At 40.3% G+C, this 20,392-nt stretch overlaps 1 protein-coding gene across 1 annotated transcript in view; it reads right to left on the reverse strand.

Moving 5' to 3' along the window:
- agbl4 (AGBL carboxypeptidase 4) overlaps nt 1-20,392 on the reverse strand; it is a gene marked incomplete at both ends in the record, with an annotated part of 285,820 nt that overhangs the window by 90,302 nt on the left and 175,126 nt on the right. The window contains one exon of the mRNA XM_083940174.1: nt 4,791-4,830. Coding sequence (XP_083796300.1) covers nt 4,791-4,830 — 40 coding nt within the window. The remainder of the gene's footprint in view (nt 1-4,790; nt 4,831-20,392) is intronic.

A 20,392-nucleotide genomic window follows, 5' to 3' on the forward strand; every position in this document is an offset into this window, starting at 1 on the left:
GACAAGACAAAGAGAAGTGAATGAAGGATGGAGAAAGGAAGGAATAACACAACACAAAAAGAGCAGAAACAAAGGGCAACATGATAATTTAATGTCACTGATAAATAAGAATAGATAATGAGGGATGCTATGTTAAAATGAGCAGAGGAAGAAGCGGAGAGAAAGAGAGGCACGTTAGAGGGTGACAAGGAGAAAAGGAGCGCAGGAGCGGAAACTCCTTTAATCTGCAGGGAGAAGGAGAGGGTGTCCTGCCTGTGTTTCCCTATCAGAGTCACTCATCTGAAAGCCTCACCTGCTCTTCATACAGCCATCATAATAACCTTCGGCGTGTTCAGTGTGTGTGTTTGTGTGTGTGTGTGTGTGTCCTGCTCACCTACTATGAATAGTAATAAGCAGCAGGGCAGGGTAAAATATGTCTGCCAAGTTAAGAGTATAATAGACTTCCCTTCAAGGCCACACGTAACAACAACCTGAATAATGACCTGCAGTAATTTACACAGAACACTGAGCTCTACACTGGTCAAAGGAAAAACCTTTGAGTGAGAAATAATTGAAAGCCATTTCAGTCTATCTAGGGCCGCTCCATGAGGGCGGACTCAACCCTTGAAGGAGGGTAGTTCTACTGGAAAATAATGTAAGCTATCTAAAGAGAAGTAGATGCAAAAAGTATTTTAATTCAATTTTAGGATGTATTTAGATGAATTCAATGGGGTGTCATAGTCACTGTAACAGTATCATTTTGACAGGGCATTTTATTATCATGTGCGTAAAACTCACTGTAGCAAAAGAAAAGACTTTGCTCTGTATTTGTCAGGTTGTTGTGCCATTTTACCTCGTTTGAGAGACCATGAAGTGCTAATGTTTGAGGCTGCATACTGGCTAACCAACAAAGAAGACAGGGGGAAATGAAATACCTTTGGAGAGTACAGGCACTTTGCAACACATTCAGATCCCTTTATTTTTTCCTTTTCTTCTTGCAAAATATTTTATTTAAATTCAACTGTTTTTGCTATCAATTTAGACATTTCTGTATAATGAGGCCCTACAGAGACCTCTAAGGAGGCAATAGATCAAATGGAAGAGAAGGACTCCATGTGACTCTTTACTTCATTTCATTTCATTTCATTCATCTCATAATCATTTATTTCAGGCAGCATTTATTACATTAAATTAGCATTTGCACCAAAAACGGCAACATTTGAATGCAATTTGTGCCTGAAAAGGAGTGGGAAGAAGAAAAAAAATGTATGTATACCCCACCCCTTTTTCTCATCAAGTGTCTTAAAAAGAATGTGTGTTGTCACTTCCTGAATGTATGCAATTAAATGTAAATAAACAAAACACACACAAAAAACAACAACACCTTACATAATGTTTAGGTAGCTGATCCACTTGAAGTAACTTAGAATTATTATTATACTTTTATATTCGATCATAATGGCGTTTAGCGAAGCAAGATGATGATAAAAAAATAACAAACAAAAAAGCAATAGATATGAATGTCAGGACAACAAGTCCAAGATGGTAATGAAGACAATTATTGATTTCAGATAACCCTCCTTATGCGTATTGTGACCAAATAAAGCGTTTGCATAGTCATTTAAATTTGTGGATTCTTTGGCATTGCTTGAGCTGGATATCCAGCATGTACCATAGCTTCACACCTCATACCGACACACAAAAGCCTTTGCGAGTAGTTCGGATCTTTGGTAGAACAAAGTTTCCATAACCCCTCAAGTTGTAAGCATTATCTCTTTTTTCAAAGAGTTGTTGCAGGTTTGGCGGCAATGAATTAACAAATGCTTTGTAAAGAAATATCATTGTGGTGTACTTAACCAAATCATCAAGCTTCATCAATTGAGACTGACAGAAAAGATGATGAGTATGCTCAAGAAAACCAGATTCATGAACGATCTGCACTGCTCGCTTCTGTAACATAATCAAAGGGATTAGTGTGCACTGGTAAGTATTGCCCCATACTTCCACAACCAAAAACACAACAAAAGAAGAGCGAGCGCAGTGGTGGAAAAGAAATCCTCCTTACATGATGATGTACCCTGCAGTGTCTAAAAAGTCCTGAAAATCCTTAACAACCATTTAAAGTAGATGTTATATAGATATAAAAATCCTTTAATTTATTCAAAACTTGATTTTGGTGGCTAAAATTTCACCAATGTTTACCTTGAGTTTCTAGTTTGAGTTTCAGAAGCAAAGGGAAATGACAGCCCAGCGAATGTTGCGTTCACAGGTACAGTGTGTTTTCATGAGAATAGCGAGATGAGAGTTCATTCTGAGTTAATCACATTTGACAGCCCATCTGGAGTTCCCCAACCTCAAAGCATTAGGACAAATACCCTGCGCCCTAATGAGACAAAAAACAAGCAAACCACATTGATAGGCCTAAAACATGAAACATGGTGATGGCTACATGATGCTACGTGATCAGACAAGGCACTGGTACGGAGGGTGTCCTTGAAGAAAACTGGGCTCTGTAGCTCAAATGTTCTCAGTTTGATCTGAAAATCCATGTCTGTAGACAACACATTTAAATAGTTCGGTTTCCAAAATACAATCCATACAAGATTGGAGGGCATGCAATTGGGGCAGAGATCCTCACAAATCCATTTGGAACGTACCCCGTAAATGAACCCTTTCTGAGGCCAGCTTAGTAAAATTAGTTCTCGTATAGATGCATACATGTTATTTTATAATTCTATATGATAATCTGATCCTGACCATGGAAGGTGTTGCTATGAAGTCCATCTCTTCCCAGAACTTTCTCTCTACCTGGTTGCCCTCTGTCAAACTATAAAGACAAGAGTCGAGTCTTGCCTGTGCCGTAAGCCTAGAGGAACAGCTGCAACATAAACCTGCTAAATTAACCCGGTCTCCACGAGTCTCACATAAGCATTCTTCTAATCAAAGCACATTAGATCACAGATACTTTAGACATATGGGTCTCTGTATCTTCCTCGCCGTCCCCATCTGTTTCTCCTCCCCCGTTTTTTAGATTTTTTCCTTGCTTTCTACCTCAGCAGGTCCCTCGTTCTCGCAGCTGCCTACAGTAAGAGACTGCCATATATTTCTAAGAGTGCAACTACTTTGTGACGTGTTTCCACATCTAGTCAAACTTGGAGCACCATATGCCCGTCTGACGGCTACAAGTTAGGAGTTTGAGATGCATTTTTGGATACAATTCAAACTAATTTGTGTACACACACATTTACCTCCTCACATGCAGGCTGAAAATGAGATGAGATCCTCTATGAAACTATACACAAACTAAATATGAAGATAAAGTATTGTATTCATATAGAAAAGGGTATTTCCTGATACATTATGTTACTCAGTTTATTATGAGATCCTATTTCAGTAGAGCTTGAGTGTTTCAACACTGTGTCAAGCAAAAGGGATCACATTTTCTATATGACAACATTTTGGAAGTGCACATAAAACAATTCGGTAGTATCTTTTATATTTTTTTGCAACTGGCTGTCAACATATTATAGGGCATGTTTATGACATGATTTAAATAGCATACCCAAGAACATGCATTTATTTGAGTTCAAGCGAGTGTTTCACTTCATGAGTTTGTGCAAGGCTTTAATAATATCTGGATAAGTGAACATCTTATAAACACATAGCAAGCACAGGTGAAATGTGTTAACATGCACTGTTAAATGCCGAATATTTCCGATTTAGCAAACTTTATGCACATACAAACAAACAAACAAAAAACACACACTCCAACTGAGACATACATACATACACTTACACACAGAGACACAGGTTTGCACATAACACAAGTATAATTAGAAACTTAATAAACTAATAATTAGATCAAAACTAAACACATTTATTGGTTGGACATCTCCATCAACACAGTGGTAAATAATAGCTTTATTGGAAGAATTAGTCGACAATTAGTGTTGGATTGTTATCTAACTTGTTGACTAATCTCTTAACAATTCCACCATGAGCATTAAGTCTTCAGTATGCTCAACCTGACCTTCTCGAGCAACACACTAACACGCGGTGCGATGTCGCACATGTAGCATACGCTTGGGGTCTCATTTTTGCCCTAATGACTTATGTGACTTCAACTGAATGCGTGGGTTCCATATTTTTCCATCATAAAAGCTTCAAGGCAATTATTTAACATTAGATGACATTAGATCCTGAGACAGCATTAAAACACAAACACACACACAGACACACACAGACACACACGCACACACACACACACACAGACACACACACACACACACACACACACAGACACACGCACGCACGCACGCACGCACGCACGCACGCACGCACGCACGCACGCACGCACGCACGCACGCACGCACGCACGCACGCACGCACGCACACACACACACACACACACACACACACACACACACACACACACACACACACACACACACACACACACACACACACACACACACACACACACACACACACATAGTAGCTCAAGTAACTGACCAGCAGCCAAGAGCACAATCACCATGTTATCTGCACTTGTTCTGCTACCCAACTTTGTTGGTTCTTTGTGTCGGAAATAAAATAAAATACTGTGTAAGCCTTTTGCATCAAGAAGTGAGTTAGAAGGAAATACACTGGGTGACTTACTGTCATGTTTCTGTCAAATCCATATCAAGCCACATGAAAAGCATTGGAAAGTGCACTGAGGCTGAGTTTCTTATGGGAGCATCACAGTGCAGTTCAACATCAGTGGTGGAGTGGTGTTGAAGTAGAGAGGTGAGGATCATAAAGGGACTTACCAGCATTGGTGATAGTTAACAGATCTAGCCGCCGTTGTTGCTGGAAGACAAAGAGAGAAGAAAGTTAGACAAATGGCATAAAAATGATCATCAGTTTTTGGTAATTAAGTGTATTAATCAATCTCATATATAACATATTGGTTTAGTTTGCTTAGTAACAGTAGATTGCAGTAGCTTGTTAATCGTTCAATTGACATATGGATATATTTATTTTGTTTTTTATATGTTTTATGGTTTTTTTTGGCATTTTAAGATAATCAAAGTGGGGTCCGTGTCACTCTGCAAGAGGTCCTTGAAATGTTGTCAGATAATGGGGTACATTTCTTTTTTTTCTTTTTTTAAAAAGGCTTCAGAGTTCAACGAATAATATTTTAATTTCTAGATCTACAATACTTTATAAATTACTTTCTAATCGAACATATAACACTAAGAATCTGAAAATATGTTTAATACATGGGTAATACATTTCTCTTGTGTTGTTCTTTCAAATAACCGATACTATAAAAATGTGAGAAATAGGCTATATGTCGAATTATTCCAAGAGACATACATATATTCTCTACCTTGTAGAAAAAAAAGCAAACCTCTGCTATAACTGTCCTGACTCACTTGTGTTCTTTTGCATTTTTATATTGGATAAAAAAACTAAAATACTTTGATATACTTCTTCCAAATAACTTCTTAACAAAACCCTAAGTCTTGCTGTAGATTAACCTTTAATGTTCAGAAGCTACACGCTTGTAAAAGTGTACTTTCAAAGTGTTTGCGCACACACATGCAAATGTGACTATGAGTTTGATAATGTGTGTTTGAAAGAGTGTGCAATTTTACACTTGATGTCTCCGGCAGCTGAGAAGAAGTCTAGAGGAGGCGCTAGCCGGCTACCCCTCTCTTCAACCTGCTGCCTCCCTACACATGCACGCACGCACGCACGCACGCACGCATGCACGCGCGCACCCACGCACGCATGCACACACACACACACACAAACTTGCAAGACACACACACTTGACTGTTTTACTGAGCACTGCAGTAATCAACACCTCAGCCCTCTTCATCTACCAGTCCCTCAGGAAAGAAGATCTTCACATCCTAGAAAAGGATGTAGGGTATGTGTATGTGTGTGTGTGTGTGTGTGTGTGTGTGTGTGTGTGTGAGTGTGTGTGTGTGTGTGTGTGACACACAGTATGGCTAGGTCACAGTCAAAGCCAGCTTTTAGGACCAGACTTCATTAATATTCAAGCACCACACTAACCAGTTGCTGAGAGGGATAAGCAAAGCGACTCTCAGCATACTCAGAGTCCTTCTCTGCTCACATACAGTGCTGAGTGGAGTGGGACTCTCTGATAGGCAACGAAACACTTATTGTGGTATTTAGCAGAGGCTCTTACTAAGAGTGACTTATAATATACAATATAAGTGGAATGGTAACCACTGGATGCAACGATTGAATAAGTTAAAATACAAGGGTAGTAATATAATGCAACATTAAGGGTAATAATGCTCTGACATTTTTTCTATCATCAAGTAAAAGTCCTAATCCAGACATGTTTTAAAATATGTTAAATATCCCTCTGTGATTAATATTTAGTTTAACAAGGTTTAAACTAAATATTAAGTAAAAAGTAAAAAAACAAAACATCTGATCAGGCGCTGGATCATTGAGAAATTCTGGATCTGGCCTCCCCCACCACCGTTGCTTGCACTAGGTCGACTGGAGAAAGAGCAGTTTGCATCAAGATGGCTAGAAACATCATGTATGGAGTAATTCAGCCATACATGTTTGAGCTTCAGGCTGAAGCATGCCAGGAACTCTACGCATATGTGATTGGCTATCAAATCTGTACATACCAAATCTATCTTTCCAGGGATACGTTTCAATCTCAAAAGTCAGGGAAGTTCACATACATCCCCTTCAGGAGAGGAATGTGAAAACACCTCTCAAGTGACACATTGTCAAGGTCAGACATTTTAGGGGTATTGAACAAAAAGACATTTTTAAAAGGAGGGGACCTTTACAGAAAGGAAGGAAATAACGTTATAGGTTATGTTAAAGTGTAGTGTGTGTTGTTCAAGGCATTTGAGTTATTCCTGTATATAATGTTAAAGGAGTGCTCCAGGGATTTAGTATTGTTTTCATAAAACTTGTTTGAGGCAGATTCAAAATAAAAAAAAAAGTTGAGGCAGCCAAGTCGAAGATATCCTGCCAGTTAGTCACAATGGGTCAAGCTCAAAAACACTGGATCATATGCCCTAGCAAACTGACTGTGGAATGCCCCTTTAAAGTTATTTTATATTATGGAGAACAAATTAAAATGCATAATTTAAAAACAGTAGAATTAATTAAATGACATGTTCATACAATGTTTTTTCATGTTTATTTAATTTAATTAATCTTAATATAATGTATATATTTACGTTTATGCATTTAAATGTTTTACTGAGTAGATTAGAGACTGTAAAGTGAGCAATGAAGACAAATAAAAGCTTAAGAGACAGACAGACTAAATACATTTTTAAAAATTAAATTATGGAAAGATTGCATGATGAGAAAGATGTGGTGGCGCTACTAGAGGCTTTTTGGAGAGCTGAGTCTTCTGTCGAGTACTGAAAAGGACCAATGATGCTTGTGCTGTGACTGATGGAAGGTCCTATCAGCATGGGGGAGTCAGAAAAGAAACAAGATGCTTCCTTAGAAGGAAGATGCTCCAATGACATGGGTGTTATGGATAAGCATTTTCTTATTTTGCTCTGAGTTTAACATGTATACCAGTGCATATGGGCTGCAGGTTGCCTGTAAAGATATGGCTCTCCTCTTGTGCATTGTGGGTAGTGGAGGAAGTATGGATGCTGGAGTGGGTGACCGTGTTAGCAGTAGAGGTCACTGTGACAACATGATACACAGAGCAACAAGAGAGCAAGCTGAGAACATAAAGTCCACCACCACATACACACTCACACATAGATTTACACACACTCGGACTCTCGACAGTCAGTCAGATGTGGAGCCGCAGCAGGAATCAATAACATCGGAGAAACATTTATACCTCTTGTTCTTCTCACTGCTGCTGTACAGGGGATACAACTACTGTTGGCCACTTCCACACCCTTACTGTAAGTACACTAGAAAATACTCCATCACATATGTTCGTTTGTATTAAAAACACTACATATCCATTCAGATTACTTCACTTTTCTGTCTATACAGCAGTAACTTACGCCACCAATCCCTGATACAGTACGTATCTTTTTTCAGGTTTTGTTTTGAATGTCTCTACTTTTTGCATGCCTTGTCTCTTACTAATGATAAACTAATATACTACTCCAGCGCTAAATAATAGTAAATAGCATATAATGCAAATAAAAATAAGTCCTGTCTAAACTTTCCCAAAAAATGAAGATGTTGATTAAATTATCACTTGGATTATGCAGCACCCTCTACTGGCTCTCCAGTTCTCTGCAAGTGAAAGTAGAGTAGACTGTCTACTTAAGCATCACTTGAAAAGTATTTCTCATTTCAGATTACGCCATGAATATGAATGACAGTTGATGTGTGGAATCAGGAACACACACATACACCCACACACACACACACACACACACACACACACACACACACACACACACACACACACACACACACACACACACACACACACACACACACACACACACACGTTATAGAAAGGGTCTAAACTTGAGAACGTTTTAAAATCTATTTTCAAAATCCTCTCTCTCTCTCTCTCTCTCACACACACACACACACACACACACACACACATACACAAACACACAAAAACACACAATCTGTAACCAGCAGATGAAAAGTGTGAGCGCCGTTCAGCCTGCCAGTGCTTATACACAGATAATGAATCTGTGGTGAAGAATTACAACACACTACCACTGCTCTCTTTTCCTGCTGCTTTTGTTAGTCCTAACATGGATAAGGTGCTTAGTGTTCCTTAGTAGGGACACACACATAAACAAACACACACACACACACACACACGCACAAATACAGAGGGGGGGGGGGGGGGGGGATCTGACACAGAGAGAATTACATTAGCAGAAGCATTTCAGGGGGCAGAAAATAGGATTGAATTAATCTTTATCAAACACAGCCAAGAGCTGAGGGATCACACCCCGGTTGAAGCCAGCCCAGCCCCAGAGTAGTTACCCACTGCTCTCTCCCTACCATGACGACGAAACATCCACTGTAACAGATTAAACCCACAACAAAGTATTTAATATTGACAAAATGATTGATTGTTTTATTACCAGGTTGGTGGGGTTTAGTCTGGGGGAATCAAATTACTGTCAGTCCACTTTGGTATTTGAATGCCACAAAATATACTTTTTCATGGCTGACAGTTTAACAGATACTAATTGGACTGACCGGGTGCAGTATGCCACACTTGTCTAGAACTCCAAGAAGGTTAAATCATTATTTACAAAAACCTGTCTGGCCCAGGTACACAGATGTTTACCACAGGTGAATCTAGACTGACCCGGTAGTTGAAGTGTTACTAGGTCAGAAAACAAGGAAGCAGTTGGGAGCCAGAGGTGACGGCCACTCCAGCTGTCACGTTAGTCTAGCCAGCCAACGTGAACTCTGGTGCTCTGTGGCCAGCAGCACAGTAAACAACACTACAGACCAACAGTCTCACATTTTCTACAAAGAGCGACAGTGCTATATGAGAATATAATTTAGTTTTCTTTTTCTTGGCATGTAACCGGAGCACATCGGTGCTTCTATTCTTGGATGTTTTAAGAGTACAGATCTTGATAAAGATTGATCTTTACCTCCATAAATGGAAAAATGCCTCTTTGCAAAGACTTCAAACCTATAAAATTGATGTTCTGACTAAAAGACAAACTGCTCAGGTTCTCTATAAACGTCTTCATCAGATTCTCTTGTTATTAGTTTCCATTAGTCTAGAATATTACTACAAAAAACCTCTTCTTATTGAAAAAATAGTCTTCTAATATGAGTCTGACAACCCCCACCCCCCTAAATAAATCTATAATGTTCTAATCAGTATAAATTTGATAGAACCAATCAGAGCAGATAGCAAAGTGTGCCTCCATCCTAATCTGGGTGGGAAGCAGAGAAGAAGAGGGGGGTCAAATGGAGTGACAGCAGTGGAAAAGCCATTAATGTACTAAACCCCTACTTTATGACTAAATTAAATATTCATGCACAATCTACCCGAAACCCATTTGCCAACATTTCCTCCAGAATTTACTTTTCATATTTGCTGATTGTTATCACACAGAAAAGAGAGAGTAAAGAGACGGAAGGAGAGGAGAAGGGGTCATCACTGAAGGGAGGGGGAGTAACTAACATCCCAGCCATCATTTTGTAGCTCATTTCAAATTAATTTAAAGCCAATATGGCTAAATTACACCGCCAACATCCAACTATTTGCCCAGGTTTCAGATTTAAAATAATAATAATTTGATTAGCTCAAAACAATTTTATTTTGTGGCTAGGTTTATATCCAGACAATGAAATGTAATATTAATATAAATACCATTATATGAAATTATATTATAAAATCATTAGTACTAGAAGAAGTAGTAGTAGTAGTATCAGTAGAATTAATAGTAATATAGTAGCATTGCCACCCATATCTCGTATAAACCCTAGACTATATAAAACATGGATGTAGTCTCTATGACATGTGGCTCTTGCCATCTTGGCAGTGCCTGGCGTCACCTAACTCCCGGCTAATCCAAAATGGGCAAAGAGGTGGAACGTCAATGGAGCTGAGGCTGGCTGAATGAAGCCTACAGTCTTTACAAGCTACCCTTTTATATCAGTCAAGTCCTTTATTATGCATAACTTTATTTCCTTCATATAATTTAAAGGGGTAAGTTACATAAAAATTCACCCCCCTCGTGTTGTCACGAACAGGAAAAATAGCTATAGAGACCAAAACCTTTTTTTGTACACGTTCAAACATCTATCCTGCTGTAAAGTTGGGCTTGTATTGGTTTAGTTTGGGGAGGAGCCGAATCCGATTACCCAATGCATGGTTGGCCAGGAGACTTCCCCATCTTTTGATTGCTTATTTGAACTTTGGTTTAACTTTAAATGATTTGAAAATAAAACTCACGTCCTTTGTCTTTGTCTTGGCGTCCTTCAGATGTTTGTTCTCTTTGTTTGAGCCTCTACGTATGAGCCCTAACAGCTTAATCTTTCAGCCTGAGAGGTTTCTGCTTTGTACAAACATACACCAACAATGAAAATAATTTTAAATTTGTTCACTTGGAAACAAACTGAAAACACAATATCGACATTTACCTTTTAGGTTGATATGGCAAACGTGTTAGCTTCTAAATGCTCCAGTATGTTCACCAGCTAGTCTGTGTGTCTGCTGTCTGGTGCTGAGCAGGTAGTGTATAGTTGGTTGGAGTTGTTTTTTTTGCTGAAAACATTTGCTAGCTTTGGCTGCAAACAACGCAGTGAAAGCGGTGGGAGTAAAACCAATCCATAAAAGTTCAAAACCCAAACCAAACAAATGAGCTGAAAGACTCTACAACCCTCTGTGGAGTTGAAGGGAACAGCAGAGTGGGGTGGTAATTCTCTGTGGGTTCTTCACTACAAGCAACCCCTTTCACATACAAGTTGTCATGTGATGCTTTAAGGAATGAACATTGCTTAAAATGAATATGCTGGGTTACTGGCCTTTTGTCTAAATGCAGCGTTGACATTACAGCTTGCTTAGCACATTAATTATTAGTGTGTGCTCTGATCCTGTTTTACCCTCCTGCTCTCTTGATGAGGTCATGTACAGGAAACAAGCATCTTCATCCAGTCCTACTGCTGTCTCCTGTGAACCATAAACACACTCACACGCACAAACACCCCTATCATATAACCAGGGTCAGGGCTAAGGTCGATGCTAGATGGGGTTGTGAGTGAGAAAATGGCTGTCAACAGCTTGATTCACTTTTTATCTTCCTCCGGTCCTCTCATCTCATCTCACCTGTCTACCTCCCCTAATCTGAGTCACTACTCTCACTTCTGTGTATGCTCACACTGCTACACCACACACACCACACAGACACACTTGCACACACAATGCCCGGACTGTGGAGCTGTCTGTGTGTCTAACTGCGACTTAGTCATCGTCCCTTGGTAACAAAGAGGGGAGGTGAGGTAAGGATGAGCTAATGGGATGAGCTTTTTAGGTTATGTTTGGGTGTGGCTGTCTAGCACACTGAGATTAAGTACATCATGTAAGAGGAATGTCAGAGGAATACAGACATTCAGGATGTGGGGCTTCGTAAAATCACAAAATGTAATATCGCAGTTCAGGGGGCGACAAATGTCTTAAATCAACATATAAAAATGGATCAAAATTGAGCAATAGAAATTAATATTTGTTGGACTTGAGAGAATGTAGCACATCACAGAATCATGCACTACTGAAAGTAGAAAAAAAAATCACCATTAGTTTGGTAGTTTCTATAGGAAAATGGCCTGAAGAAATGTGATCGTGTCTTCACTTGCATGACAGTATCAGGTAATGTGTGTAGTGGTGCCGAGAGGAGGATAGACAGGATGGGAGCAGAGAGGATGGAGAGCAGGGCTTTGTTGCGTGACCAGGAGCTCTTGGTTAAAAATACAACAAACCAAATAAAAGATTTATTCCTTCTGAGAGAGGAGAGCAGCTTCCTCTTGAGCGGAGGGAGGGGACAGCTGCGGCCACCTGCACAGGGCACAAAGTCCTCCTTGCTGCTGCTGTTATTACACTGCAGTAATCTGTTAATGTGCACAACATCAGGTACGTACAGATAATACATGTAGCTGATGCCGACACATGAAGATGCAAGCATGCAGCCAAATACAAATACACACACACACACACACACACACACACACACACACACACACACACACACACACACACACACACACACACACAGACACACACACACACACACACACACTCACACACACACACACAAACAACTCATTTTAAGCCATGCCATAACCTTTTCTCATAGCAGTTAAAAAACGAATTATTCCATCTTGATTTGATTGAAAATTCATGAAGACCAATTAAAAGAGCAGCCAAGCTGGCTGTGAGGACCCTTTCCTCAATCTTTCTCTCCGTCAGTTAGTCTGTCAGGTCGCCTTCTTTTTGAACAAGGACCTCATATGTCTCGGCTGCATGACCATGGCGCCTCCCTTGTCTTTATTCCAATACTTAAACTTTCACTTTGAAGGCAATAACTTGATGCAGCTGGCAAGCAATGGCCCAGCAGAGAAATGTCAATGAGATGATGACAAAATGTTCCCTCAGCACATACTCTGAGGCTAGGGTGGCCTGTGGTCTCTGAAGTGGGTGTGTTATCAATTTTCAATTGATAGTGAGCAAGTTTATCATTACTTTCTGTCTGTGACAGCCAACTGGACAACAAATCTCTCGCCTTTATTTAGAGAAGCTCTGGACAAGATGTAGATGCGTGTTAAAAAAAACATTGTGTGTTGGTGGGAGGCATTAAAAGCCTCTCTGTATACAAGGCACACAATGACAGGCAGTGTACAGCGAATTTAAACTGGACCAGTGCGCTAAACTTGTTCTTCCACACTGTGTTTGGTTCCAGCACCATGAGTAGAATTAGCCCAGCTGTTCAGTCCAAGAGGGCCTCTGCCGCTGTCTGCTGGTCAATGGATGTCACACCTGATGCGTCTCTCACGATGCTGAGCCTGGCTGGCTTCTGTGGACCATGTGGCTTTAAGGGAGTTTCACATCAGCTACCAGGCTCGGCTCCAGAAGACGACCTGTGTCTCCCTGGTAAACATTCAAGGCATGACAGGATCTTCTATAAGAACAGGAGCATTTGTGCAGCATAGACAGGTCTCAATGTTAGAAGCAATAATGTATTTAGAAACTCAGAACTCAGAACTGCAGTTACAATTGTAACTGCAGTTCTGAGTTCTAGTTTTACCATCTGCTTTGCATATCGGGTGTGTGCATGACAGCGTCTTGACCTCAGGATACTGATAGAACACTTGTAATACATCAACACACAACTGAACTCCTACACATACAGTGAAGGACTTTGTCCAATCATCATTTCCCCATTGGTTCTGTAATTGACCCCTGCATGATAGAGTGCAGGTGTAGTGACCTGGTATTTACCAGCGAACGCCCAATCAATACGCTCCCAGTAGGGAGTTAGGCCAACTCCACAGCAGTACTAAGCATAGATCAAGGCCTGGCTGTTCCAGCATTACTAAAGAGGGGCATTATTCATTAAAAACACATCATAGTAAATATATCAGTTTTATGGACTATAATCTCTTGGTGATTCTTAAACTTTTTACAATGCATACCACCTCAGAAAATACTAGGCCTTCCAAGTACCTACATCATAACCAACTTTATGGTAGGCCTGCCCTATTCAGCTATGGACAGTTCACGCAGGAGGCAAAATTATTACTATCCTAATTGAATAAACCTCCATCCTGCTGCAACTGAATCTAAATATGAGGTAACTCCAGTTACTATATCTCCTTACACCAGCTGTGGCACCAAATTGGTGACTTAAAGTGGTGGGGAAATGGCCCCTTCCCTACTTCCTACCCCCTAATTCCAGCACCGTTACTTGAACCACACCCATCTTTGAATTTGGCCTTCATTTTGGACTTACTAAACTAAACACCTGTAAAGCTTTGTGATGGTATCTTTGGTTGGAATGCAATTGTGGCAACAACATCTGACAAACAGACATATAAACATCTAGCAAAATACTCAAAACCGCCTCTGTGTTAGCTCCCAGAAAGATGAAAACAATACTAGCATCGCTGTCGTGGCTGGTAAAAATATTTTCGAGATTGCTCTTCATACCACTAGAGGTAGCTTGTGTACCACCAGTACCAAAGTTTGACAACCAGTGGACTAGATTACCTTTTACAATTCTACCAAATGGTATTATTTTTTTTCAGATTGTTCTAAAAGGTGTGAAATGTAATGTGAAACAAAGTATTTCATGTAAAAAAAAATTGATCACTGGCAGAGGAATAACTGTGTGAATGAATACTGGTCAACTACTGGTCTTGGATCACAGTAAAAAAACAGAAGCCAGGGTGACCTTCATCAACAAGTTAAAGAGAGCAGCCGTTGCATTTTATTACAGTGTGTGGCCTCCTCTGCTGAAGAAACATTTTATCTTACACTCCAATGCCAACAGTGTAGTGGAAAATCATCCTTGTTTTTATAGTCTCATGTTTCCATCATTTCCTGTGAAGCGCCTTCAATCAGCTGTGAGAAATGTAAAATGGAACTGGGATTCTTCCATTTGGGGCTCGTTTCATGTCAACAAACCTTAAAAGTTTTTGCGACTGAAACTGAAACTTGTGCTCCTGCGCAACAGTGAACTTGAATATTGACTCCCCGATCAGCCTGTCTTCAGACCAACCCTATTGGAGTATCAATAGACAAGATGTAAGGTTGAAAAGTTCACCCATCTCTCCTCAGGGCCTAATTGGAGCTGAAGGTCAGGAGACGTGTATGTTCCTATTGGTTTATTGCCTTTATGGATCCAAGAGTAGTGAATGTGTATGTGTGCAACCGTGCAACAACTCTCCTCTATTGTGTCTTGCCGCCTTTTTGCATTTCAGAACCTGTTATTTTCTTTTTTTTTATGATATCACCCAAAACAAATTCAAATGTCTGTTATCTTCAAGTAACCAGACAGTGAGAGACATATTAGAAAATAAATGAAACAAAATGTTGTGTGACTAAAGCATTTTCTACAGCCCAACTTTTCCATTTAGCCGAGTTCAATCAGGTATCGGGATTGGAGAGCTGAATAGTTCTTTAAAGCTGAATCAGGCTGGACTGCTGTGTTACTTGTAATTAAGCGGGACAATAATTAGCTGCAAGTGGAGGAGTGAGGCGGGGGGGGGGGGGGGTAGTTTGAGGGAGATGCACTGAAATACTAATGCAGCAAACAATAACAACAACACGCACATACATTTACTCTGCAAGATGTGAGAGATGCAAGAGATGTGAGAGATGTGTGCGTCTCGTCCCCATGTCAAAACAGCCAACACCCTCTCCAGATGTTGACGTGTGGACCAGATGGAGGCTCCATTTGGTGTCTGATAACTTCTAATCACAGCTTATAGCATGCGAGAGGAACTGAGACAAACAGTGAAGATAATAAGCAGAGGGGAACATACTGGGATATGAAATGACAAAAATGAAAAGAAGATTGAGCAGGACAATGTTCAAAGGACACTTATTTGAAGAGGACAAACTCACAAGAGGAAACTGCTCACAAGCAGCATCGAGTGTGTCAGTGAAAGAAAGTTACGCGATATAATATATCTCCCTCCCTCTCTCTCTTTCTCTGTCTCTCTGTCAGGAATGGATCAGCTTTCTGCCAATGCCTTGTGACTAGCGACCTAAAAATCCATTTAACATTGGAGCTAAACAAAGCTGCATTGACCATCACAGGTATCTGGCCAGCTCCATTAGTTGTGTGTGTGCGTGTGTGTGCGTGTGTGTGCGCGTGTGAGCGCACGTGTGTGTGTGTGTGTGTGTGTGTGTGCGTGTGTGTGTGTGTGTGTGTGTGTGTGAACTGGGCTGGTCAAGAGGTTGAGTAGTGCTGTTGTTGAGCATGTCTGGTCTCCTTCTGTATAACCCGTCTGTGGTGGAATACAGCAAGACAGGGATAGCGGCCAGAATGAGATCTAATACGTGGCATTGCCTTTTTGGTGATTGCGGGGAATCTTGAGGCCTGTGTTTTTCCCTAGGCGGCCAAAACACCGAGCTATCAGTTTCATTTGGACAAGAAAAGCAGACAGGCAGACAGAATGAATACGGGTAGACAGCACATGGAGAGGAAGATACACACAAAACAAAAGCAGCACATTCAAAAGTAAGTGAGAACGTTATAACACATGCAATAAAATAAGCTGCTCGATACAGTAGATCTGGTCACATTAAATGAGAGTAATACATTATGAGGGGTGTATATGTGTAATGTAATAAATACACTGACTGATAATTTAAAAACATAATAATTGACATTTTTGAATAATGGCAGAATAATTTTACATTCTTAGGTGAGAAACATGTACTTCTCTAAGTACTGCTTTATTAGCCACATCATCTAGCTCCTGCCTGGGATCTTGATGCATCCTCAGGTTGGGTGGGAAAAATTAACCCTTACATTTATGCCCTGGGGTCTCTTTCCACTTTTGAGGGAGGTTTCCGAGCTGCCGAAAAACTATCTCAACTGGCTCCTTCCTCTCTCACCGTATCCCAGCTCGACAGTAAAGGAAACTCATTTCTGTTTTTTTCTGTGGTCTTGGTCATTTGGTTACTATAGTAACCGCTATAGTCAGTATATTAGATATAGATATATCTATATCTAAGGCCTGTGTCCATGAATGAAAGTTGGAAAGTTAAGTGGCCGTTTAGTCAGAACTTCCCCTTCAGGCTCTGATCTCTTTGTTGTCCGCATGACTAAATGGACGCTGCAACAATCTGCCTGATGGGTAGCAAATTACACTCAACTCAAAGGGGGGATGATATCTAGTGCTTTCTTGCAGAGAACCATGGTGGCCATAATTCCAGCTGCTACCCAGACAACTTCCCAAGTACACACTGGAAATGATTTGTAATGAAGCCAGCAGGATGACTGCTAAGTCATCTGCAAAGAGCAGACATGCAATCTTTTGGCCAATAAAGTCAACACTCTCAAATCTTTGGCTGCAGATTGAAAATGTGTCTATGAAAATGACATAATTGATGACATGGCACAGCATTGACGGAGCCCAGCATCCAGACAAAAATATAATTGTGAGGCTGAAAAGCTGGTCCAATTTTCTATGACCAATGCCATGAGCTTTGGTAATCTTAGGCTGATACTCATTCACCTGGTGCACTGTCACTGTAACTTCTCCTCCAGATAGATATGTTTGAACTTATGCAAAAATACTCTACTGTGGTTAACATTTAGTCAAAAATGGTTTTGCCATAAAAGAAGTTTAAAGAAAAAGTCTGAAAAGTCGCTGTTCATGCTAGGTGAAAGAGCAGTGCTAGCCTGCCGTGGAGCTCCACGATCTTGAGACTGCAGCAGTAAATTTACGTCTGGTCTTTTTTCTCTGTCAGAGGAAACATCGGAGAGATTTAGTAAAACACGTTTGAGCCTCCAGACTCAGACGCAAAGTCTGGAAAATTGGACTAGAGGACGTATCGTACGAATGCCAAGTGCAGTTAACAGCTTTAAGTTTGTAAGCTTGTAACTGGCAGTGGCTGACACAGCCTTAGTGGTTGTGTGTTTTTCGCTCTCTGTACTGAAAAGTCCGCTCTGGGAAGGAGGTTTTAGGTTTCTTTTATGGATTTTGATTGGCTTTTGAATCTGTACCTAATCTATCATGCACAGACATCTGCCCCTTCTGTAGAGGAAGGTGGAAACACCTCTCAAGCGACAAACTTTGCACAGAGACAAGCCAGTAAAGTCTAGGTGAGACATTTCAAGGAACATAAACAGAAGAGAAACACATTTCCTTCACAATGTGGGGCTGCCTCCCTGTGGGCTTACCACCAACAAGGATTAAGGGCCGAGGTGTTGCGAGACTGCCAGAGGGTGAGTATTTTAAGTAATGTGTTTAAGCTACAGTAATATAATCATTTACTGTAGCATTATTCAGAATTTTAACATGTTTAAAACATTATTGTACTGTATTTGTGTATAAATTGTTTACCTACGGTAATAGAATCATTATTGGTAATGGGTAGTGGTGGCTTTCTGTGGAAAAGGGTGCATCAAAACCAACCTCACCCCACTTTTTTCCCACCTCCTTCTTGCCAGGCCTAGTTTCCTCTCCCTTGCAGTTCCAGACCTAATATTACCCTAGCACCTCATTCAAGGTCTCCTCTCCTCTCAGGAGTCTCTTTTCCTCTCCTGAGATAAAACAAACAAGAAAACAGTGGTTTGACGCATCTGTAATCACCTTAGCTATATACGCTGGAACTGAGGGCTTTTAATTTGCCGTGCTTTTAATTTGTTTTCACAGCAGTTTCAAGCAAATTGAATTTGTTAATTAAAGCAGCAAAATGAAATGCTGAGCATTATTGACGACATGTTAATTGGGTTAGTGTGGAAATTGGAAGTGGGGGTGAAGTGGGGTGGGTGGTGGCTAACGAGAGGGTTGAGGGGGGGGGGGATTAGGGTGTTTTGGGGTATCAACAGTGAGGACAAATCACATTACAGAACAGCTCAAGAAAGGCTACATGCCAAGTGGTCCCGTGGTGTCTGTTTGTGTGTGTGTGTGTGCGTGTGCGCACAACCCATCTCCCCAGGCCTTTTTTGGCAGTCATAACCAAACACAGATAGAAAGCTGTACTACTTTCCAACACAAATAAACGCAGCATTACATATCCACACATGCAGGCACACACAGGCACACAGGGACAGACAGACAGACAGACAGACAGACAGACAGACAGACAGACACACACACACACTCAGTAGCATCTGTCCTGTAGCATTCACAGAGGCTTGGAAAAACACAGTTCTATATTATTTATTTTACATATGATGCCGTAAATTAAATACTGGATCCAGATGAAATTGTTAGACGCGGACATATTTTTTAGAAATTCTATTGATGGGAATAATTGCCTTTCGTTTTATTGTCATCAATACTTGCACTGTAGCAACGTAATCAATCAATCAATCAATCAATCAATCAATACAGAACAATATGGAATGAATTGACAGCTGTATTAGTGGCTCTATTCTTCACAATTAAGCATTCAAGCATACAGAAGAAAAAACTGTGTGACACAATCTCAAAAAGGGCAGCCATAATATACAGTTAATTGAAAACACATTATTAATATTATCAGGTGTAGTTGGGTTAGTTTTAGTAACGTCAAATCAAACAGCCCTTTCAAAAGCATCGCACCACCAGACATGATGTACATTATGGGGTGGAAGGAGAGTCCGGTCTGGTTTATCCTGAGAGGAGGTTGATGGATTCGTCTGAGTGTGTTCAGAAGTACAAATATAACGTAAATATAAAGCACTCCAGATAAGCTTTCAAGGGCAGATGAAGTTCCTACTTGAGCTGAATTTATGAACATTTCAAGAAAATTAAAAAAAGAATCCTGGCCACTATGCTCTAACCCCGCACCAAAGAGGTTGTATGCAGTTTGTGCATTTAGGCAACTACATACTTCAGTACAATAAATTATGTAAGAATAACTTAATAAAAGTGTTGCATTTATTCATTTTAGGATACTGGGCCTTAGGGTTCCAGTGATATACTGGTTTTACCTTGTGGATTTAGGGTATTATCTACGGAATTTCTTTTTCACATAAAAAATGGTTTCAATTATAATGAAGCCTTTGTTCAAACAAAAAGCCTTATGTTTTCCTTCCTTTAATGGTCATTCTAACTGATAATGATAATTGTGTAATACCGTGGAACCAGGAAATATTCTGAGATAATCCACAAAAACTAAAGTGGAATTCCAGTGGATTCTGTACCCCGAATCTAACCCTAGTTTATAGTCCATCCCCATGTTGTTTGTCAGAGCGATAACAATCTGTCTCTATTTGTC

Source organism: Echiichthys vipera, assembly GCF_963691815.1.
Source record: "Echiichthys vipera genome assembly, chromosome: 3".
NCBI lineage: Eukaryota > Metazoa > Chordata > Actinopteri > Perciformes > Trachinidae > Echiichthys > Echiichthys vipera.